The 24,949-nt window shown below is 42.5% G+C and overlaps 1 protein-coding gene across 6 annotated transcripts in view; it reads right to left on the bottom strand.

Moving 5' to 3' along the window:
* Positions 1-24,949, bottom strand: part of KALRN (kalirin RhoGEF kinase) — a gene marked incomplete at both ends in the record, with an annotated part of 640,695 nt that overhangs the window by 54,538 nt on the left and 561,208 nt on the right. For 3 of the 6 annotated variants that reach the window (XM_079705108.1, XM_079705115.1, XM_079705112.1), the window contains 4 exons: positions 1,236-1,366; positions 10,807-10,902; positions 14,251-14,352; positions 15,756-16,036. In XM_079705108.1, the coding sequence (XP_079561234.1) occupies positions 1,236-1,366; positions 10,807-10,902; positions 14,251-14,352; positions 15,756-16,036 (610 nt within the window). Of the gene's footprint in view, positions 1-1,235; positions 1,367-10,806; positions 10,903-14,250; positions 14,356-15,755; positions 16,037-24,949 lie in introns of all 6 variants that reach the window. The other 3 variants (XM_079705114.1, XM_079705113.1, XM_079705111.1) reach the window with 1 other exon arrangement.

Below are 24,949 nucleotides of genomic sequence, written 5' to 3'. Positions count from 1 at the left end.
ACCTTTTCAGCCTGCCTATCCCACTCTCACTGTGCTTACCGTCTCTCACACATCAAGCTATGTGCAAGACTCATCAGCAGCTCTGCGTGCAACACAGAGTGAAACCCTAAACAACAAAACTGAAGTTTCGGAGGGATTGTGGTTTTGCAGTAATGGTGTTGCTATCTTCTTGATCAAATCAAGTAATAGAAGATTGACTTCACATCACGGTAGATAACTCAAACCTTGCAAAACATATGGGTTCTTGTGAAATGGACTGCAATGTGAATTGTATTTACCCCTAACCATTCGAAAAGTAAAGAGGTTCTCTTGGAACTCAGTCCACAGTGAAATAAGTCAGACAGAGAAAGACAAATACTGTATGATATCACTTATATGTGGAATCTAAAAAATAAAAAAAACTAGTGAATATAACAAAAAGGAAACAGACTCACAGATATAGAGAACAAACTAGTGGTTACCAGTGGGGAGAGGGAAGGGGGACGGGCAAGATAGTAGTAGGGGATTAAGAGGTACAAACTATTATGTGTAAAATAAATAAGCAAGGATATATTGTATAGCACAGGGAAATATAGCCAATATTTTATAACAACTATAAATGAAGTATAACGTTTAAAGTTTGTGAATCACTATGTTGTACACCTGTAACTTATGTAATATTGTACATCAACTGTATCTCAATTTAAAAAAATTGGGCTTAAGAAAAAAACCCCAAAAAACAAATACTGCTCTATAAAAAAAATTTTTTTTAATAAATAAAACCGCTGGAGAAGGGGCGGAGCTAGAACCCAGCCTGGTAGCCCAACAGCTCCCTTTTCCTATACGTTACTTTCCTACATCTGGGGAAACGTTTCCTCAGATGAAACTCCATCAGACTTTCTAACACGGAGTCTTTGATATGGGGCCACAGTAATGGTCCCATAGTTCCCTGACCTTGGTTGTTTTGTTTTTTATCAGCATGTTTTAAATTTCTAACAGACTTGGTTATAACCACACTGTCAGTAATAGCCCTTATCTTACAGAAAATATTTCAGCTGAAAATCCTTAAAGTCAGTGCCAAATAGCTCGTTGTTGATCAATGTCACACTGTATAGACCGGTCACCTTTACTTAGAACGAATGGTGCCAATGGAAACACAGTGTGGGGAAGCCGTAATTCTCCCCAAACTTCACAGGACCCCGTCCCTTGTCCATTGCACACACATGCACCAGGCTGGAGTCTGGGGAAGCACTTACATCCTGCCTCTCAGGGCCTTGGCTTTCTGTTCTTCTTCCAGGTTTCTAGGAGGTGTGGGTGGGGTCATGCCCTCATTCAGGCAGCCTGTGGGGTCTTTCAAGCTCCCCCGGTACGAGCCGCCTTCCAGACTCTGAAAAGAGAAGAATGAATAGCCTTAGAGAAGTGTACGTGGGAAAGTGGTCTGGAAGTCCTTGTGTCTCCCCAGCCCAGCCACAGCCAAGTTGGTGGATCAGTAACCAAGGCTGTCCTCACCGAACTTCAGTGAAGCACCAGGAGGCCAGAGACTCCCATCTTCCTGCAGCAGGGAGCCCAGAGCCGCCACCTTCTCAGGCAATTAGGATGTACTTGGTGTCAGGGGCCGCCAATTTCCCAGACATAATGAACACCATCAAAGTGACTGATCTCTGGGTAAGAGCTCCAGAGGTAAAGCTAATCATTCCAATTCTACACCAAATAAGCAGTGAGAAAAGAAAATCCTCACTCGTAGGACCACCAAATGTGAATTGACAAGGGGAGGGCAGTGATAGGAGAATTTCAGTAAAATCATGTTTGTTAAATCAGCTACGATTTTCTTTGAAGAAGCCAATGAAATGTAGATAAGAAGAGGTAAACAGACTTAGCCTTTTCTAAAAACATCTTTGCTAAGGTTATTTACCAAGGGCTTTCTTTCATTTATTAATCCCTTTCATCTCTTTTAATTAAGTTGCTGCAGGACAAAGAAACAAGTTAAAGAGGCACTTCCCTGGTGGCGCAGTGGTTAAGAATCCGCCTGCCAATGCAGGAGACACGGGTTTGAGCCCTGGGCCGGGAAGATGTCACATGCTGCGGAGCAACTAAGCCCACGTGCCACAACTACTGAGCCTGCGCTCTAGAGCCTGTGAGCCACAACCAGTGAGCCTGCACGCCACGACTACTGAAGCCCGATCGCTCTAGGGCCTGTGCTTCACAACAAGAGAAGTCACCGCAATGAGAAGAGTAGCCCCGGCTCGCCACAACTAGAGAAAGCCCGTGTGCAGCCACAAAGACCCAACGTATCCAAAAATAAATAAATAAAATAAATAAATTTTAAAAAAAAGAAAGAAAAGAAACAAGTTAAAGGGATTAATATGTTACTCTCGAAAGAGCTAAGGGTAAAGGATTCTAATCCTAGATCTGCCAGTCCCTGGATGATTTTAAGTGAGACAGATAAAATTGTTCCATGCTTCAGTTTTTCTCAATTTTCAAGTTGGGTCTCTCCTTTCTACAGATTTTTAAGGAAAAGTCAGAGACTATAGGTGTACAAGCCCTTGAACAATTTAAAATGCTCTACAGTGGTGGGTTTCCCTCACTGCCCCCATGGATGGAAGTATTAACAATAAGGATGCTAAAAGATGGGGTCAATCTTAACATTTTTATAAGTGCTGTAGAAGAAAGAGCATGCAGCTTAGCATTTCATTATGCAAACTGGCAGAAAACATGTGGATAAACAATAAGACTGGAGACCAAGGTCAAGGTGGGCAAATGGAAAACAAATATGGGAGAGTAATCCAAACTATCCACACAAAACGACTGTCTACTACAGGCACTGTTGTAGGAAAAGGAAAGGCTTTACTTTAGCAGTCTTTGAAAACATCAGCCCTAAGGTTAAAGTCACAAAGATCAAGAAGTGCCCCCAAAGGTAGTAGGAACAAAAGGCTTCAGCATGGTCTTAAACAACCCACACTTGGAGTATCTGTCATAAACTCACTTAGCTGCTGTATTTCAACACAGGCTGAATAGAGGCAGGAAAAGTCCAGGTAAACGAAACAAAAAGTGAATGAGGTGACCAGTGGGCCATTATATGAGAACAGGTGGGGATTACTAGAATTGGAGGCTGAAAAACTTAAAGCTGAGATGTCAACCTTCTTTTCCCCCACTCCATCCCCAAATCAACGGCCTGTGCCAAGGGCCAAACATGAATGTGTTACCAACACTAGAAGCCAGCATTAAGAGGACAGGGTCTTCAAGCTTGAGAGAGAGAGTTTCTTTTAACTTGACATGAAGGTAGCTCACAGAACAAGTAATCAACCATGGAAGTTGTCATCCAGAGAAGCAGCCTAGGCTAAAAATATAGAAAGGTCAAGAAGAGTTTAGCTAAATTTATAGATTCAGGATCTGTAACCAGTTATTAAGGAAATGAGTGTTTGGTGCTGAGGTTTGACAAGCCACTGGACAGACAGGCTTTCCAATGACATGTGACATGTCCCCTGGTGCCACCACCAGAGACAGGCTCCCCAGACAGATGGACCCAGCTGGTGACTGATCCAATTACATGCCTTTTACTTCCCCTCCCACTGTCCCCACTGTCCTGTTCTAGTCTTTGTTCTGTAGCTTGTTGGCTGGCAGGGTGCTGGCTGCAAGGCATGGGAAACAGGCTTACATCTCTGCTACAAGGCCCTTCCATGGACCATCCCTCTTGGCGTGGTCCACTCTCAACTCTTCTACAGAATGAAGGACATCTGAGGGGTCCAAAGTGTCACACAGGGAGATATGTTCCATCTCCTCTTGCCCGACCTGTTATATGAGCAAAGAAGCCCAAGTTATCTCTGGGGAAGGACTCTCTGGGATGGAGTTGAGGAAGGCAGAGGCAGTGAGAGAGGAAGAAGAGGGAAATATAGGGTCTGGCTAAGCTGTATGTTAGCTGTCTCAAATAATGGCATTGACTATAAATACTTATACTAATTCAAGAGTGATTCCTTCTGAGAACCTGGCTACCTGTGCTAGAGTTGGGATACGAGGTCCCAGCCAAGGGCAACTATGGGTGATCTGCAATTGTCTGTGCTGCTCCTTGGGGGACATGGGAAGTGATGGCTGGTTGATGAGTGGTGGGCTGTGCTGCCCAGAGAGGACTTCTGCCCTGTCTGGTGCTCAGGGCCACAGTAGTCTCAGCAGACAAAGGAAAAGGTGTGCAAAGGAGGAAGCAACAAATGTTGCAGATGGGTGCTCCACATAGCTGGTGCCATGTCAGGGAACAGAAATGCAAATAGGATTCAAAAAAGAAGATTAAATATGGAGGAAGGCTACTGCCACAGTAAAAATGAACACATTTCCTGTCAGCTCGATCTTGGACCACATACCCATAAAATGCCCTTCCTCTGGTCTCCTATACGCACCCTTTACCCACCCCCTGAAGAGCATTTATTACACAGTGTTATGACTGATTTGTTTGTACTTAAGCAAATATTTATTGTGCTTCTACTATGTGCTGAATTTTTACAAAGTGTTGGAGAAATGAAGATGGATAAGACATGGTTCCCTGCCCACCAAAACCTAAGCTACAATGGGCATTCTTCTAGGTAAGAGGGGTACTATGGGGAGGATGAAAAAAAGGAGCAGGCAGCTCTATGATGGGATAGGGAGGGATGGGAGAGGCTTAATGGAAGAGACAATGCTTGAACTAAGTACTGAGAAATGGAAAGGATTTCACTGGATACACCAGTGGAAGGATGATCCAGGCAGGAGGAGCACTATGAGTAAAGGATCAAGTTGAGAAACTACACAGGGCAGCCTGGGAAGCTGAAGGCCACCTGGTATAGGTAGGATACAGAGTGTGAAGTAGGGGGAGAGGGGCATTAGCAAGTAACTGTGTGTTATGTCAGTTGGGGGGAGTGGGTACTAGGGAAAGAAGAAGTAGGGAGTGAAATAGACAATGCTGGAGAAGGATGCAGAGATCAGATCATCAGAAGCCTTGTGTGTAGCATATAATCTGCAAAAAACCCAAATCACTATGCTGAGCACCTGAAACTAACACAAGATTGTAAATCAACTATATTTCAATTAAAAAAAGAAAGTGGAGACTTTACCTTCGAAGACCAATGATGGGAGAACTTTAAGCAGGAAAGTAACATGATTGGATTTAAGTTTTAGAAAGATCAGTCTTAATGCTTCTAAGAGCTTTTCATGACCTGGGAATATGTATCTGATATGACAGTAAAGGAAAACAGGACTTAAGTTTTATATATTCTATGATTAACTACATTATTTTAAAAATATCTAAATTTCAACACTGAGTATGTCTAGATGATGATATTATGAGATATGATTTGTGTTTAAACTCTTGTCATTTTCCAATTTTTCTTGAATGAGCATACAATGCTTTTATGACAGAAAAGAACTATTAAAAGTTTTTTTAAAACGGAAACATGAAAGAAAAGCAAGATTCCTCCAGAAGTCATGCGAAGAGACGTCAGGCTGAAATCAGGGAGGAAATGGTTGCAACAGTCCAGGCAGGAGAGGAGTTTTGAGCATCAACCCTTGACTGTGAGCTCCATTAAGGAAGGTTCTGTGCTGGCAGGACTGGCACATAGTAGGACTCCAAGAATTTATTGAATGAAACTCAAAGAGTTTTATATGAAACTTTTATATAAAACCTCTCGGTCAAAGCTCATCTGATAAAACAACAGTCAGGGAGCTGATCCAGCACCACCTACCACAACCAACCCCTTAGCTGTCCCACCGTTTTACACAAATTATAAATTATACTAATTTATACAAATTAGTATGAAATCTCTTGACAAAAAGTATAAGATCTTAGTCATTCCCAGGCAACTTGGGGGTAAGGGTAGGGAAGATATTTCATAGTAGAAAAACTGAAATCTGGATTTTCCAGGCAAATGACATTACAGGTTTGTGACTTCGGGTTAAAATTTTTTGTTGGATATCTAAGCTATTCCATTTTAACAAGCTCAGGAATCTTTTCCACAGAGGGATGCCAGAGGAACTCAGTTCCTGAAAGCATACATCTACATATTGGATATGATAGGGGGTCATTATTTCCTCCCGTCTGGAAAATGAACTTCTGTTAACTCTACTTTACCTTTGACAGAGCAAGCTGATTCATCTAAAGGAGAGCAAAACACCCACACAAATGCAGCCTTGCCCTAGCCACGTTCTGTGGCCCACAGGTTGACCTAGGGAGGTGAATGCTATCAAAGTAGGAGAACCAGAGGGCAGGAAGTCTTGCTGAAGCAGGTAGGACTAATTCTCAGGATGCCAGGCCAGCAGGTAGACTGAACAAGACCTCAGTCCTGGCCAGTCCCTTCCCTAAAGATTTTCAGGATTTTCAGCCAAGGGTCTGCGAGTGCCATCCTGAGCCCAGTAAACTACTGTGATGTGCCACCTGAGGACCAGAGCTCAGGGAGGAGGCTTTCTTTTTAGGGGCCTAAACATTCATCTCAGGCAGGTGATGGAATCCTGGGCTGTTTAGAAACACACTAGATTCCCATACGGCCAGGAATCTCTTGCTTCTCAAACTTGAGGAATAAAGCCAAATTACATAGATTGCTAAGCTATTACCCTGCTACATTCACCCAACCAGGATCTATTGACTGACAAATACTGTGTCCCTGTGTTCAGGGTGTGACTACAGAAGATAAAGTATGACTGGTTCCCTTTCCCTGCTCTTCACAATGCAAAGAGCTAAGAGATAACATTTGTGGGATGCTCACTTATCAGTTTACAAAGTGCATCCACACCTGACTCAGTCTTCAACATAACTCTCTTGAGATAAGATTCAGGTGGACAGAATCATTGTTGATAAGTGAGATAAAAGAGAGGCCCAAGTAGATGAAGTAACTTGCCCAGGGCTACGCAATAAGTAGCAGAGGCAGGACTAACACCTAGGTCTTCTGATTCTTTATACACTCAGCACCACCGACGCCAGTCTCTATGTCTAGGAAAAACTTTATTAAAAATCACACGGGAAAAGCAGGGGGAGCCTTAGTCCTGGCTTAGAGTTAAAGACAATACCTTTAATACAAAACCCAGAAAAAGTATTTGAGCTCTCTTTGGGGGGAGGTGGATGGGCATGTTCTCTTGGCAAACAAAAGCACTGATTAAAGACCAAGGCTGGCAGGTGAGACCTCAGAAGTATCCGTTAATACCCAGAGGGACTCGCCAAAGGAGTTTCCAGGGGTCTTCGGGGTTTTATCTGCACTGCAGGTGAGTGGGGAACCGCTGTCCTGGTTGCCTAACAGCAGCTTTCCAGCAGGAGAGATCACAAGTGCTGGAGGCCACAGCCTTGGCACAGTCATGACCACGTGACCATACAGCACCAAGGGCAGCTTTGGGACTCAGGGACACAAGGGATCTTATGGCTTCTGGGTGGAGCCAGGGGTGCCAAATGATTTCTTTTTTCTTTTTTTTGCTGACAAAGCAAGAGACTTTATTGGAAAAGTGCACCCAGGCAGAGAGCAGCAGGGTAAGGGAACGCAGGAGAACTGCTCTGTCACGTGACTTGAAGTCTCAGGTTTTATGGTAATGGGATTAGTTTTCGGGTTGTTTCTGGCCAAGCATTTTGACTCAGGGTCCTTCCTGGAAATGATTTCTAACTACAGCATTTAGTGCCATCTCTTGAGCAACCAAAATAGAAATCAGAAAGAATCTAAGCCCTAGATATAAAAGTCCAAGTATGCCAGAGGCTCCTGTAATATTTCCAGATTCTGTAAATTGGGAAGGACCTTATTAGTTCTTCTTATACTGAACTAATTTCCACCCACAGGTTCTGCCCTCTGGAGCAACCAAGAGTGAGACCAGCCCTTCTTTTCCACAGCAGTGCTCAATTATTAGAAGACAGTTCTCGTGTGTCTTCTCTCTCCTAACTTCTTCTCCCCATTCTTAACCCCAGTTTCTGCAACTCTCCATCAAATGACATGGACCACATGGTATTGGTTTCCTCCTCCAGGGAGGACCCTTCCACTGAGTTCAAGAGCATTTTAGAATGCCAAGTTCAGAACCCGATACATGACTCCACACAACTCATGACAGGCATGGTCTGAAGAGCTTTGAGTACAATGGGGCTATTACGCCCCTGGATCTGTACGTTGTACTTTCATTAACCCAGCCTATGACCACACTGGCTATTCTGGCAGCTGGAACACTCTTGTACTTACAGTCAAATAAAAACTCCAGAACTTTTACAGGCTCTAGATCTTATCCTCTTCTAAGCTAGAGAGCTCATGAGAAATAGGTATACCAGTCTCCAGGGTGAAGACGTAACTCCGTATTCTCAAACGCAGCTGAAGGAACAACCAACTACGGGTGCTCCGTCACTACACCACAGTGGGTACGTATTGAGATGGGAGGAAAGAGAAAGTAGAGGAAAGGAGAAAGGACTGAATTTTGGTTAGAAGATTCTGAGAAATCAGACTACTGCTCTTGCATTCCTTTCCATGACATACGCTTGGTTTTATATGTTTGGCCAAAGAAATCTCCATAATTCTGGGTTCACTGCAGGTCCTCAAGAAGTAGCTAGTGGTGGAAGAAAAAGTTAAAGCCCTTATTATGGTAAAATCACCACCGAAAGGCCATTCATCCAATAGCCATTTGTAAAGAGCCTGTTACAGGGCCGATCAGCTCCAGCGTTATCCTACACTCCCTCTACTCTGGGACATTTGCTCTAATGGGACTTCTCAACACCTGTACTCACATGTTTAACACCTGACCCATGGATCACACAAACTAGAGGCCCATTGAGGTGCCCAACAGTAGCAGTAGGTGAGCAGTAGCAGGAGGAAAGTGGTAATCCAAAATATGAAAAATACAGACTTTTAGAAACAAGTGTTTACGGATGTAAACACTTCCCTGGGCTGGTCAGGGAAGCTCTTGTGGAGACATGAGATCTGAGTGGGACCTTGAGGGGCCGTTATACTTTAGACAAGCAAAACTAAGAAGGAGAACATTCTAGAGAATTGGGGTGGTTTGAACAGAAACTTGGGGGGAAGGAAAACCAAATGCATGTTTGGGGACAGTGAAGAAAATAATTTAGCTGGAGCCGAGTTCATCGCCCGGAATAATACATGGATGTTGGGAAGGTAAGTTGGAGAATAGGCTGCAGAACATTAGACTACTAGGTAAGTGTGGACTTTATGGGCCAGGGATTTCCAAACTTTGATTATATACTTCAATTAGTAAACACAATTTTGGTCATGCACTCCCCAAACATGTAATTTATTTATAAATTATATTTCTGTACTCCTGTATTACCCTTACGTACATAATAAAACATACACAAAACCATTTTAAAATGATGAGTTAAAGAGATTCTAATATTTTGTTCCAGCACCTCAAAAAACCATCTTGTGTACTTCGAGTCTCCCCCACATTGGAGACCATCGTCGTGTAGGCAAGAGGGAGACAGGGAGCCCTCACCGAGGAGGGAGCCAATCGTGGGAGCCAGAGGCCGGAGGCAGATGGTGGGGAGAAGGATTAAGCAGTGGCTACTCTGGACATGAGGTCAGGGCCCATGCTCAGGTGGTGAAAGAGAAAATGCAAAAAAAAGGGATGGTTTTTTAAGGAAAAAAAATTTTAATGGTTATTTGCAGAATGAAGAGGGTATATGGGTCAGTGTGGAGAGGGATGGACAGGTATGAGGAGTGGTCAGGGAGATGGGCTTCGAGAAGTCAACGCAGCACCCATGAGAGCACTCAACTCCCTGCCGTGGGACAGGGAAAGATGGCAGGAAAAGGCATGACCTTCAGGAGTTTGACACTAGCACTAAAAATACCAGCTAACTTTTTTTTTTTTTTAATTAGTAAGAAACATTAGAAAGAAAAGAGGACGGTCATATGTGTGAAATTTCATTGGTCCTCTATAAGCTAGGATATTTGAAAAGAGAGTTACTGTAATCAAAATTATGATCAGGCAGCTTTCCCTAGATAGTATCCATCATTTTCAAGTGGAGAAGGGTTTAAATGGTGCTGATGGACAGGACTGCCCAACAGAAGTCTGGCAGAAGCACAGACATTTATCCTAATGAGAGCTGCAGGAAAAACCAGATGAGTGACATGGATGAGAGCAAAGGAAAGGAAAATGCTTCAGATTGTCATCCTGTAGTGATACACTCAAATGTAAAAATATGGGAGGAGAGGAACAGCCCTATTCAAATGAGCTATCCAAAAAGGAGCTCCTTCACCAGCATGATGCCAAAACCCTGAAAGAGCTCAGACTCATAACCCTTCCCTCCAATGGTCTGATTTGTCCAGGAGACAGTCACAAGCTAGACCAGTTTTCACTGACGTACGTTCATGATGGGGATATGCACCATCTCCCTTAATTTCTTGTGATGACGTGTCCACACACTTTTGCCCATTCCCCTTTTATCAGCAACCTCCTTTTGCAAGACTTTGCAAGCTAGAAGACTATGTGAGGTCCCCGAATAAAATTACCCAGTGCTTTCAAAGATCCAATCCATGTTCTGTGTCTCGGCAGCAAAGTTAGCTTCAGGGCTAACCAGATACACATCAGCCACTGTCCAGAGGCCATTGCCCTGTAGGCCAGTGGACCAGGCTTATAAGGAGGCTATGTTGTCTTGGATACTTTTCACCTGTCATCAATGTCACAATCCCAAAAGGACCTGTTAATTGCCCATGCTCATTCCCAAACAAAGCCAAAAAGGACTTTGGGGTGCAGCTTTTTAGAAACCATCACTAGCTGGAAACAATCCTACAGGAGGAATGCGGACAGGTGCAAAGGAGAACATGGCGGACAGAGGTCAGGCCCGGGGAGCCGCATGGAGGTGAAACACGCAGAACTGCCTCCAGGACCCACACTTACCAGCTTGCTTTTGACCAACTGTTCTATTGCACTGACAAGGTCTGCAGCAGTAGGTACTTCGGTGGAAGCCTGCCGGGCTGCTAGCAAAGAGGAGGACTGCAAGACATTGAGCAGCAAAGGAAAAGCAGATTAGCGAGGAATGAGGAATAGCAATTAGGCAGCAACACAGCAAGTCCAAAGCTTCAGGCAGGCAAGGGAGGCAAAGCTCTCTGTTTAGAGGGAAGAGATGACAGAGGGAGATGGAGGTAGTGTGGGTGTGGGGCAGCGAAGCAGGGGTGGGACGAAGCTCTTTTTAGTCAGACCTCTTGAGGAGCTGAGGGGAGGGGTCACTGAGCTCCCAGGAGGCCAACAGGGAAGGGCTGCACCCACTGACAGCAAGGGGGGAGGGGGCAGACAGGATTCTGGCCCCTACAGGGCTGCCCACTGCTGTTCCAGGAAATGAGGGTCAATAAACCTAGCCTCGAGTGTGTCCAAAGAAGAGAAACTGTCCTTACTTTACTTAGATGTAGATCTTCAACACAGATTGTCACCATGTGTCAAGCAGAAATGCTAGGAGCAGGGCACTTGGAGACCAGAAACCGCCTCCCCATTCTCACACACACACACACACACACACACACGCACTCCTCCACAAACACTGCTGTTTCTGGTAAGGCCCCCGAACTGAAACACTAGGGAAGTAATAAGGGGCTTTAGCAGGACTTGTGCTTCTCATGCTGGAGCAACCAGGCACTACCCTGTTCACAGTGAAAGGAGGTTCAAGCCCAGGGCCTTCCTCCTTCCCTCACACCAGCAATAAGGACTGGTCCACGGGACTGTTTGGTCAACGCTTTGGGCATTCCTGTTCACTGAGGGACAGTGTTTTGTTTTGTTTCTTTTTCTTCCTACTCCTACTTGAGAAGAAATTGGGAGAGAAATGGTTGACCCTGTGTAAGCTTTAACCCGCCCCGTGTTTCAAAGCAGAGGACAATGGAGTTCCCAGGGCCCAGGACGCATGGGCACAGTGACCGTGGGAGTAGAAAGTTGGACATTCTGGCCAGGCTCTGGCTTCAAGTCTGTCCCTTAAGTTATGGGGAAGAAATTCTAAAAGGAAGCTTCTTGTTATCTAATCTACGACTTACTTTAGGTAAGTCTTTGCTTCTGAAATGGGCTAAAAAAAATCAAATGAATGTAATTAAGAGAGAGCAAGACTCTTTTCCTCTCCTGGGGAAAGCAGGAAAAGAACTTAAATCTCTTTGGAAATCCAAGTTATCTACTTTTTGATCTAGTAATCCTACCTCTGGGAACTTATTCCAAGGACAGAAGTCAAAAGAACAAATGCTGTATGTACCAAGTGATCTGTAGCAGTATTACCCAGAGTAGCAAAAATTGGAAACAATCCAGGATATCCCCAAACAGGCTGGTCAAGCAAATTACAATACATCACATAAGTGAAATACTCCTCAGTTATTAAAATTATAGTTATGAAGGTAAAATTAATAAGATTTTAGGAAATATTAAACATCATTAATATTTAATTTATAAATATTAAAAATATAAAACAATGAACACATCATATGCCTAGTATAATTATAAAAATAAAACATACATGCATATGACCAAATAGAAGGAAACAGAATTAAAGTAATTGCACAACACTAGAATGGGTGAACTTTTAGAAATTCCTTTTACACCACTGTAAAAATTATTTTAATGAATCCCAACTCCATTTGCTAGAAATTCTGAAGCTCATCCCACTCCAAAATATTCCAGAAAAACAGATGTTCAGAAACCAAACAGCAGGACTGAGGAGGTTCATGTGTCTAAAAAGGCGCTCATGCCACCTGCCCAAATCCTGGCTAAGAAAAGGGCTACACAAATGTCTGGGGGTAAGTCCGCATTCTCAGTTAAAAATTATCCAGGAACAACATAACATCCTTTCCCCAAAACAAACCGTGCTTGAGGGACGTTGAGGGGGAGGATTTGTGACCTCTTCTTATCTTATGTAAGCTGGCACTTCCATGAGAAGGGCGGTGTGGGACGGCAGATAATGTGACCTGAGTGCCCTGTTCCCCACACACACTATCACTGTTTCTAGAACATTTTACAATAGGCCTCTGGGAACACAGCAGGTTGGTTCTCGTTCCCACCTCAAGGCGAAGCACAGGCATTTCTGCGTCTGGGGATCCAGGATGGGCATCATGCCATGCTTCCTCTACTTCTCTTCCCAAGAGTCCAGAGACAGAGCCTTAGGAGGGGCCGTAACTGGGTGAATCACAGAGGGGGCAGCGACCACATCTTAGTCATGGACCTGTTCCTGGAAAATGTCCCTCTAGTTTAGCACAGAGGAAGACCTCAATTAATGTCTGAGGGCCACCGATCCAAAATGCAAAGCAGAGAGAATTCAAACAAGACCTGGGATATCACCAGAAACACTGAAGCAACTGCATCAGTACTTTCTGAACTGTATCCTGGGTGGTGTTGGGAAGGTTTGCTCCCTGCCCGTGCATGCTGGGCCCACCACCTCGGAAGGGGCTGCTGACTGCAGGGCAGAGCACTGGAGAGCACAAGGAGGCCCCAGGGGGACGGCTAACCACCACCAGAAGCACAATAAAACGACACTCCAGAAAGCAAATGGGAAGGACAATCAAAAACTGAAACCACCACCTCAGCCTCCAGAGTCCTCCAGGACAGCGACGCTGAGAGAAGCAAGAGAAACACAATGAAGTGACAGCACAGTTAGGAAGGTCAGTGACGGAGCACACAACGAAAGCAGGGACCTACCCGAGCCTCAGCTCAGTACCAGGAAGCACATTCAACCTGAGCCTCGGATCCAGAACAATCGGGATGATGACCCTGCGCTCAGAGGCTTGGTGGACATTCACATTTCAGACACCAGAGAGTCTCTGCAGGCCAGTGAGCCAGAGAATTTTGCAAATCAAAGAACTGAGGCAACCTGGCAAGTTAGGTTTGTCCAACTTTGACAAAACCACCCCTTAGCAGCATCTCCATCCCTCATGCTTTGTTTGCACTGGGCTTGACTGGAAGTTACCATGGTTTGGATTTTAGTGTTGAGGATAAGGAAAACAATCAACCAAAACATCAGTTGAACAACAGAATGATCATGACCTAGAACCACCTTGGATTCTTCTTCGAGACAATAGTTCTTTTCGGGATCTGCTGCTTCCAAAGACAGAGCCATTACCCTTCATCAACAGGACGAGATACTAGGCAGATTTCCGCTTTGAGTATTTTACACCCACCCCTGTAACTGCCCAAAAAGAAGTCAGGCCTCCAGGGTTGGGGGAGGGGACCCCTCCCCGACACAGACGGAATCTACATCACCTCGGATTCATGCGGCATAAGAGATAACAAGGGAGAGAGAGTGTTACTACCCCTGACACAGACAAAAAACAAAATCACGTGTTTTACACATGGCTCTTCCAAGTGAGAAAGAAGTCCTACCATCTCGTCCTGCGTGGGATCGTTGTCAAAGATCTTCATAGGCGGAGGGAGGGGTGTGTGTGACTCTTCATCTGGCTCATCTTCACCCCAACCTTTCTTGCTCTTCTAGAACAAAAGAGCAGCATTAGTCACTGTTTCCTATAGTTAAAGATGCCTATTGGTTCAGGACTTGGGATTTTTAGAAAAGAAACGTATAAGATACCCTCCTCTCTCAACACACTCCTATTTTTTTCAGTTTCAGGGTCCTCCTGTGTGGAATGGGCACACCTGCTTATCTCAAAAGGACAATGAGGTCCAAATGATGGAACACACACACACACACACACACACACACACACACACACACACACACACACGAAAAACATCTACTTTATCGACTTGCCAGGAAGAGCGAAAGTTGAGAGAGTGGTTGGAGAGAAACTAACTTTTAAGTTTATGAAGGACTCAAACCACAATCTAAATATCACCAGGCTCTACTGCCATTCAGAGGGAGAAAAGGCAGACAGCATAAAACTACAAAGAGAGTCTGGTTTCACATCAGGAAGAATTTCTTAGCCATGTCAGTGACTAGAATAGGTTAGTTTGCCAGATAAAAGAATTATCTCATTCCCCAACCAAATACCCACTATATTTTGATCACAGAATCCCAGTTTTGGAAGGGATATAAGAGGTCGTTGCCCAGTCTGACCTCTCAGCCAACACTGGTCTCTCCAACCGTTAGGTGAGGTCATACAGTCTCCCAAACCTTTTCAGTATGGGTGTTCATTTGTTTTCATGAAGCCCCATTTCATCACTGGTTGAGCCTCCATTAAAGGCTGCAACCTTGGCTACTGTAAACCTTCACCTGTTACTCATAATTCTCCCTTCTGGAGCAACCAGGAGTTGCCTACTCCATTTTATAAATGCCACTGTTCAACATACTCGAAGACAGCCATAATCTCCCAAGATAGTCTTCTGTTTTCCAGGCCTAGCAGGTTTAATGCGGTCTTTAGTAGAGGCTGGGGACTTGGTGACCAGCTGGCTCCCCATGGGCCCAGACACGCACCTCCAAATCTGGCAAAATGGTGTCTGTCTGCTGGATAATCTAGGTGCCAGTCTCTAAACCAGTCACAAATCAAACTGGCAATGTCTTTTTTTTTTCCTAGTGTTTTTAATTTTTTTTTAAATTGAACTAAACAGATTCATAGACACAGAGAACAGACTTGTGGTTGCCAAGGGGAGGAGGGGAGAGAGCAGGATGGACTGGGAGTTTGGGGTTGGTAGATACAAACTATTACATTTAGAATGGATAAACAACAAGGTCCTACTGTATAGCACAGGGAACTATATTCAAACTGGCAATGTCCTGAGAATACAAAGATCACCTAGGCCCAAGAAGACCAACTACTGGGAACTAGAGTCTGGATAGTTTATAAACCCCGGGGAAGGATGCCTCTCGAGGCTCCAGGAAGGAGGTACATCAGAAACCCCTCCCGATGGAAGGCTCCGGGGCTTCGAGTAAGTACCTCGTCAGCACTGTCTCCCTGAGGGGTCGTCTCATCCCCAGGCTTGGGAGATCCCAGGTCGAAGCTCTTCCGACCATCTCGTACTTTCTTCTGCTTCTTGATGTTTCCGTCTGCCTTCCCGCTGTTGAGCCGCCGCACGGGACTCGTCAGCCACTTCTTCAGGGTGTTGGTGGAGCGCTTGGGCCCAGGGGAACTGTGGATGGAGTTCAGGGAGGGCTGGGCCTGCAGGTTGGCCACCGACTCGGACTTGCCTCCGTTCTCACTTGAATGAGAGTACGCATCTGAGGAAAAAGAATAGACAGACATGGCCGTGTCAGGGGCAGTTAAGGCAGGCTGCCAGCCTGGGAGAAAGACAGCTCCAACCCCAGGAAGCTAGGGCACCAGGCAGAATGTCAAGGCCAGCTGCAGAGCCTGGTCAAGGAAACCCTGTCTCGAGGGTAATAGCTGACACTCACTCAATCCACAGGTGCTATGGATACAGGAGTAGACAGAAGACAAAGACTCCTGCAAAAACAAGATTCTAAGCAAGAACCATCAACCAATAACAATGTCATAGAGCACCTATGAGTATTATAAAGTTGTATAAGACACAGATTTTATTTTCATAGATGCCTTATCTAGCTACACACACACACACACACACACACACACACACACACACACACACACCCCACACAAAGAGGGAAAGAGAAGAGCCAAAGAGCAAGACAGAGCACGCAAAATAAAGATAAATGCACAAAGCAGTACGTGGTTAATTGCCAAAGGGCTGGCATGGACTCTAGACCATAAGGAAGCAGAGCTGAGAGGAGGGTCAGACCAGCGTAGGCAGGACTGGTCTGAAAAGCTTTAACGGAAGAGATGTGTCTGAGTAGAAGGGAAGGGAGAAGGAATTCCAAAAGCGGGAGATGGCAGGAACAAACGCACAGAGGCAGGAAAATGGAAAAACAAGTTAACACAGCCCTTAAGCAGACCCTTTCAATGAAATAAAGATGAACAGAGAAGGAGAAACTGGACAGAAAGAAGAGTGAAAACATTTAATAGTAAACTAGAGGAGTATGAACTTTACTGTGAGACGCTAATGGGAAAAGGGGGCAAAAAGGGCTTTTGTTTGCTTGTTTGTTTTTTAATTAATCTGGTAACTATAGACAACATAGCCCTGGGAAGAGGGATTGGAATCCAGAAGCCCACGCTAGGAGGACACAGGGAGGACAAAGGAATGAATGTGAGGCATTTCAAAGCAAGAAGTGATACAGTTAGTATCTAGATGACACATCACAGGTGAGTTGTCTCTCTTATGCTGCTTCTTCTCATTGCCAAAGAGGTCTTGGGAGAATACTTGACCAGCTTCACCTCAACCCCTGATGGGCCCTGTGGCCCTGGTACCAGTTTGCATACTGGTAGTTAAACCAAACACATGACTAGGTATTTATAAAAACTACTGCTGTGGCTTTTTACACCCACTTGTCTCAAAGACGAATCATCTTTTCCTATACAATAATGACTTTATCCTAGACCGAGACTACAGGTCTAACCAGGCCTTGGAGGCCCGACGGCCTAGACCTGTCCAATACATTAGAAACCAAATCTTAAAATAAAGAGAATAAATATTTTTGCCAGTAAAGAGCTGCCTCCAGCTTCTATAACCGGCTGATCTCACAGGCACCAAGCTCAGGCTCCTGACCCTGCGGGAACTTTCTTAGATATGGTTAGAGTTCTGTGCATACTTTAGAAAACAAGAACAGAATATCTGCATGTAGAAGCATTAAAAATTGAGCTTCTAAAGCCCCCTGGTATGAAGGATAACTCATAGGGTTGCTCAGCTCAGGGAATATTTAGGGATCGACTGACTTGGTTAACATCCCTTTAAGGACAAAGCTGTAATCTTATCTCAGAGAATTCTGTGCTGGCTGTGGTCTTGGGTGTGTTGACATTATTTCTGAAGTGTTTGGTATGGGTCAAACTCCTGTTCTCAGAAGCCTGGGTGATAAACATCTCAGCAGCACCATCACAGCACTAGTAGAGGGACCTGGGCCTCTTATCTCTCTGCTGATAAGCCGCAGAGGCTTTTCATTCACCAGGCCCCTCTGATACCACAAGTCTCTGTTAAATCCAAGTCTTCAAAACTTAGATATATCAGCATATGTTGTGTCAGCAGAGCTAGAGGCCCAGCCACATTAACTGTGCCTTGTGTTACTAAGCAAGACGGATGACTGCCTAAGTTTTCTGTTCCACGACAAACCACAGCCTGGCTTTGAGATTCATGAATGCAAATTTTGACTGACCATTCTGCTCCTCTCTCTATCATCTGATTCTGCTTTGGTGCATTCTGTACAAATTAATGGCAAGTGTACAGATTATAAAGTACAAATTAAAAATCAAGAGTATTCTCAATTTTGTTTCAAGTTTATTCTGTGTAAACCATCAGGGCCATTCAACCACAGCCCACATAAAAGGGAACTGAAGAGTTGGAAGCAATCTCTAACTTGTCATCTAGTTAGGGTCCCGTATTGAGACAGGACTATTTCTAAATCACTTTGAATGCATGGTTACAAAAAGATGTGGCATCATTTAGTCTAGAAAATGTGTACTTAGTTTATTGCTACTTCAAAGTGTAATTGCCATGTGATGCTCATCCCATCTTTGGAAGATGGCTGCAATGAGCTGTTTGAGAATTTATTCTAGTACCTTTCTGGGCACAATAGTTAACTGACTGATTTGTAACAACTACAACAGTAATACGGTTATCTCATCAAATCTTTCCAAGCTGAGACAGGTACTAAGTATGAGTATCATCTTAGGAAATAGAGTGTTCCAGGAAACCGAGGGTCATCATTAGTGTGGCAGAGAGGCAAAATTTAAACCCAGATCTGACTCCACTGCACATATATTTAATCTTAGTCCCACATCTGTGTCTACGCCATGAATTCTGTTAGCCTCTATAATTATTGTAAAAAAGAACATCAAGTTGTTAGTCTATGTGACATTTCATATAGACATTTATATATAATTTATATGTTATTAAATTTCAATGCTGAAAACAATCTCAGTCTAATTTTACAGATAAGGCAATGAAAGCTTGTATATGGGAAATCCATGGTCACAGATTAGTTAGTCATAAAGCTAGGACCAGAATCCAGGCACCTCTACATCTCTCCAGGGTTCCGAACCAATGCTTCCTCTTCAGCCCTGAGACATTAAAAACTGCCCATAAGATTGGTATCTGGTTTTACGTCACTGGGAAGACAAATGTGTCCTTGGACACTGCAGGAATAAAGTTCCCTGGTATGTCCAACTTGCTTCTTAGATCAGAAAAAATAATATTCTGAGGCTGATTTTACTATGAGATATTTTTATTTTTTTCATTTTGTTTTGGCTGCACCACTCAGCATGTTGGATCTTAGTTGCCCGACCAGGGGTCGAACCCTCACCCTCTGCAGTGGAAGCACGGAGTCTTAACGACTGGACCACCAGGGAAGTCCCACTATGAGATATTTTTTAAATAGAAAAAAATATAGAAAAAATTTAATATCCAAATACCCACCACCTAGATATGATAAGTGTAGACATTTTTGCCATATTTGCTTCAGTTTTTTTTTAATCTTTCTTTTAACTGAACTATAGTTGATTTACAAAGTTGTATTGGTTTCAGATGTACAGCAAAGTGATTCAGTTATACATACATATTTGTGTATATTTACATATATATATTCTTTTTCAGATTCTTTGCCATTATAGGTTATTATAAGATATTGAATATAGTTCCCTGTGCTACACAGGTCCTTGTTTATCTAACTGATATACAGTAGAGCGTATATGTTAATCCCAAACTCCCAATTTATCCTCCCCCATCACTTTCCCCTTTTGTAATCATAAGTTTGTTTTCTATGTCTGTGAGTCTGTTTCTGTTTTGTAAATAAGTTCATTTGTATCATATTTTTTTAGATTCCACATATAAGTGATATCCTATGATACTTGTCTTTCTCTGTCCGACTTACTCCACTTAATATGATAATCTCTAGGTCCATCCATGTTGTTGCAAATGGCACTGTCATTCTTTTTTATGGCTGAGTAATATTCCATTGTGTGTGTATACACACACACACACACACACACACACACACTCCACATCTTCTTTATCCATTCATCTGTCAATGGATATTTAGGTTGCTTCCATGTCTTGGCTATTGTAAATAGTGCTGCTATGAACACTGGGGTGCATGTATCTTTTCAAATTAGAGTTTTCTCTGGATATCTGCCCAGGAGAGAGATCACTGGATCATGTGATAATTCTATTTTTAGTTTTTAAAGGGATCTCCATATTGTTCTCCATAGTAGCTGCACTAATGTACATTCGCACCAACAGTGTAGGAGGGTTCCTTTTTCTCCACATCTTCTGCAGAATTAGTTATTTGTAGACTTTTTCATGATGGCCATTCTGACCAGTGTGAGGTGATACCTCACTGTAGTTTTAATTTACCTTTCTCTAATGATTAGCAATATTGAACACCTTTTCATGTGCCTGTTGTCCATCTGTATGTCTTTGGAGAAATGTCTATTTAGGTCTTCTGGCCATTTTTTGACTGGGTTGTTTGGTTTTTTGATATTAAACTGTATAAGCTATTTGTATATTTTGGAAATTAATCCCTTGTTGGTAGCATCGTTCACAGTATTTTCTCCCAGTCCATGGTTGTCCCTTAACTTTGTTTATGATTTCCTTTGCTGTGCAAAAGCTTTTACATTTAATTAGGTTCCATTTGTTTATTTTTGCTTTTGTTTCTGTTATTCTAGGGGAGAGATCCAAAAAAATATTCCTGTGATTTCTGTCAAAGAGTATTCTGCACCTATGTTTTTCTCTAGGAGTTTTATAGTATCCAGTCTTATGTTTAGGTCTTTAATCCATTTTGAGTTTATTTTTGTACATGGTGTTAGAGAATGTTCTAATTTTGTTCTTTTACATGTAGCTGTCCAGTTTTTCCAGCACCACTTATTGAAGAGACTGTCTTTTTCCATTGTATATTCTTGCCTTTGTTGTAGATTAATTGACCATAACTGCATGGGTTTATTTATGGGCTTTCTATCCTGTTCCAGAAAAGGCTGTTGATAAAATTCAACATCCCTTTATGATAAAACTCTCTCCAGAAAGTGGGCATAGAGGGAACATACCTCAACATAATAAAGGCCATATATGACAAACCCACAGCCAACAACATACTCAACAGTAAAAAGCTGAAAACATTTCCTCTAAGATCAGGAACAAGATAAGGATGCCCATTTTCACCACTTTTATTCAACATAGTTTTGGAAGTGCTAGCCACAGCAATCAGAGAAGAAAAAGAAATAAAAGGAATCCAAATTGGAAATGACATGATGCTTATATATAGACAATGCTAAAGACACTACCAGAAAACTGCTAGAGCTCATCAATGAATTCAGTAAAGTTGTAGGATACGAAATTAATATACAGAAATCTGTTGCATTTCTATACACTAATAGCGAAATATCAGAAAGAGAAATTAAGGAAACAATTCCATTTATCATTGCATCAAAAAGAATAAAATAAATGCCTAGGAATCAACCTACCTAAGGAGGCAAAAGACCTGTACTCTGAAAATTATAAGACGCTGATGAAAGAAACTGAAGACAACACAAACAGATAGAAAGATATACCGTGTTTTTGGATTGGAAGAATCAATATTGTTAAAATGACCATACTATCCAAGGCAATCCACAGATTCAATGCAATCCATACCAACGGCATTTTTCACAGAACTAGAACAAAAACATTTTTAATTTGAACGGAAACACAAAAGACTCCGAATAGCCAAAACAATCTGGAGAAAGAAGAATGAAGCTGGAAGAATCACACTCCCAGACTTCAGACTATACTACAAAGCTACAGTATCAAACACAGTATAGTAAATGCTTACTCTCATTTTCTGTACTTATCTCCCTGTGGACTGGAAACATAGCTCACAAACCTTCACCATCTGTATATTGCACATTGAGCAGCACAGCTCTCAACTCTAAAGCATGTATTTCAAGGTGGAACTGCTGGGTTTTAGTGAATACACATCACCAGTTTCACTAGGTACTGCCAAATTGCTCTCCGATTTACTCCCACCAACCGTGTGCAAAAGTTCTCATCTTCCTGTATTCTCCTAGGTGTTTCAATGTGCATCATTAGTACATAATTTTCCACTGGAAAAATTAAATGTGCTCTCCCTAACCCAAAACACCTTCTTCAAAGAATGAAGTTGAGATGAAATAGAATGTTTCAAGGAGAAGAAATAAAAAGGTAATATCCAGTGCCTCTAGACAAATAGGAAATGCATCCTATAGTTGATTTCTCAGCCACAAACTGGAAAAATAGGAAGCTTGGCAGGGTAATCCATGAGGCTGGAGGTCCAACTTCACAGACTCTGAACTGCATGAGTTGAATGAATTCCCTTGATTGGTCATGGGAATATGAAGATACTAATGCAATCAAGAAAATCTCAATAAATAAGCCAACAAACAACAAACTCTTATCCACCAGCAGACTTCCATACTATTTTTTTTTTTTTTTTGCGGTACGCCGGCCTCTCACCGTTGTGGCCTCTCACGTTGTGGAGCACAGGCTCCGGACGCGCAGGCTCAGCGGCCATGGCTCACGGGCCCAGCCGCTCCGCGGCATGTGGGATATTCCTGGACCGGGGCACGAACCCATGTCCCTGCATCGGCAGGCAGACTCTCAACCACTGCGCCACCAGGGAAGCCCACCCCATACTATTTTTAATCCATGCTTCCTTCAATTCCCAAGCCACCTCTCTAAACTGCCCAATTTCTTCCTTAATACCTAAGAATAGAAGACTTGATGCATGGTCACAGAACACATTCCAAAGCTTTACCAATGACTAGAGAATTCTTGACACCAACACTCATCTTTTAATGATATTTTGTTCAAGTTGATTAAAAGAGAAAACTCTGTTGGTATAATTTTCCTGCCCTGATTATATGATTCAAGAATAATCTACTGGTGCCTACTCTATGGATTGCAACAGAGAGATGGCAGCACTGGACAGAAACTCAGGTCTCTGTTGCTTCATCTACAAAATGGACAGATTAGACAGAGTGCATTCAAAGCCTTGCTCTACCACTGGCTAGCTCTGTGACTCTGGGCCAATTACTTGATCTCTGTGTATCTTGGTTTTCTCATCAGTAAATGAAGATAACATTAGTATCTATCCTATAGGGTTGTTATTAGGATTAAGGAGTTAATATTTGTGAAGTGCTTACAACAGTGTCTAATTCCACTGGAAGTACCATCTAAGTTAAATAAAAATCAATAAAACCATAACTATCTCCCCTAGTTCCATGTCTGTGATTCTATGCTCTATCTTCCTTCACTCCCTCTGTATGTTCCTCTAAAGGCTAGACTAGATAATGTAAGCCATTTTTAGCCTCAAAGTACCTCATGAAAACAAAGAAAAACTTCAGGCTACCAGTTGCCATTCTGTGTTACTCTGCCTCCCCACTTCAAATAACCACTCCTACGATCAATGCCTGAAATCTCATTGGAGATTAAGGTAGTCACATCCTTGGGCTACCATGTCATTGTTGTCCACCCTCCCACCATTAAGAAGTTTAGGCATCACAGGTTATTCCCTGGAGATGACATGTGTCTCTTTATCTACAGGGTATCTATCCCTCAGAATGCGAGCTTCTGATGGGCTTGATGACCAAGCAACTAAACAGCTGTTGATATTAGGGTCTCAGATACCATCATGGGGTTAGAATAAACACGTCAATGTTATTGGCCTAAGACTTGGGACAAAGGTTCCATAATTTTAGGTAATTTAATCACAGCAGCACATTTCTAAGCAGCACAGGAGATGAGAGCTGTCTGCTTGACATAAAGATGAAAATTGGAATAAAGCCCATGAGAGTTTACACACTGAGCACATCCTAATAAGTCCATTGTCTATGTCAAACATTCTTTTAGTTGGCAAGCCCTTCATTAGCAATCAAAATATAAGATATTTGTGTACCACATGCATAGTAACTGAATATACTAGAAATTTTTTTTCCCTTCCATAGTGGCATATTGTTTATGAAAACTTTCTTTTTTTTGAAATGTATTTTTAAATTAAACATACTGATTTTACAAGAATCTACAATTTGTATTTTGGTGAGGAATTCCTGAAACCTCTTCATGATGTGCATGAATATACTAGAAAAATTTTTTCCTTCCACAGTGGCATGTTGTTAATGAAAACTTTCTTTTTTTGAAACGTATTTTTTAATTAAACATACTGCTTCTACAAGAATCTACAATTTTCATTTTGGTGAGGAATTCCTGAAACCTCTTCATGATGTGCATGAATATACTAGAAACTTCGCTCATTTATAAATTCAATTTTCTTTCTAAAATGTTTTGCCTCATATTTCTTTCACTTTTTATGTTATACCTAAAAAAGTCTTCTACCCTTTTTGGTTTCATGTAAATTTTGTAAAACTATTCTGAAAGAATACATTGTGTATAAGTCACCACAGAATGCAAATTTAGGATATGGCAAATGCCTTATGGCTGCATCCACAGGACTGATATCTATTATTTTTTCTAATCACAAAATATTGGTTCTGCTTTCTTTCCACTGACCTCAAAGTGAGTTGAAAGTAAAGAAGGACCACATGTCCTAGACAAAAAGAGAAAACAGTTCTATTAGTTGTATGGGTTTAATAGCCCCAAAGACCAGGAGTGGTGTCTTTACAAGTGCTAGGCTGGGACCCCATAGAGTTCACATATGTACAGGTGACATCCAAGGTTTTGGTGGATTATGAGTACCCAGATGCATAACTCACTAAGCTGGCCCACCATTTTCTACACTGACTTCAAAGGTACAACTCAAGAAGGAAAACTCATTTCAATCTGTTCTTCTGGAGTTCAGTGATGGTATTCAATCACACCCCAAAGGCATGTCTTCCACATACTGTATTATGTAATTGCTAAAAGATAGGGGGTCTAGCTGTTCTTTATTAGTCATACCTCATCATCCACCATCTAGCCTGACAATAGGTCTATAAAATCTCCCTGGTATTCATCATAATATTGTATTGGAAGCTTTGACTCCAGTAGCTGGTATCAGAAGAAATCACAAAAATTCCTAACATCACTAGATATTTACAGAAAAGTCCTTTAAACTCCTTTTGTCTTG

Source organism: Hyperoodon ampullatus (genome assembly GCF_949752795.1).
Source record: "Hyperoodon ampullatus genome assembly, chromosome: 5".
NCBI classification, from domain to species: Eukaryota; Metazoa; Chordata; class Mammalia; order Artiodactyla; family Ziphiidae; genus Hyperoodon; species Hyperoodon ampullatus.
Note: the sequence above shows the minus strand (reverse complement) of the source record. Positions and strands in the feature narration are given on the sequence as shown.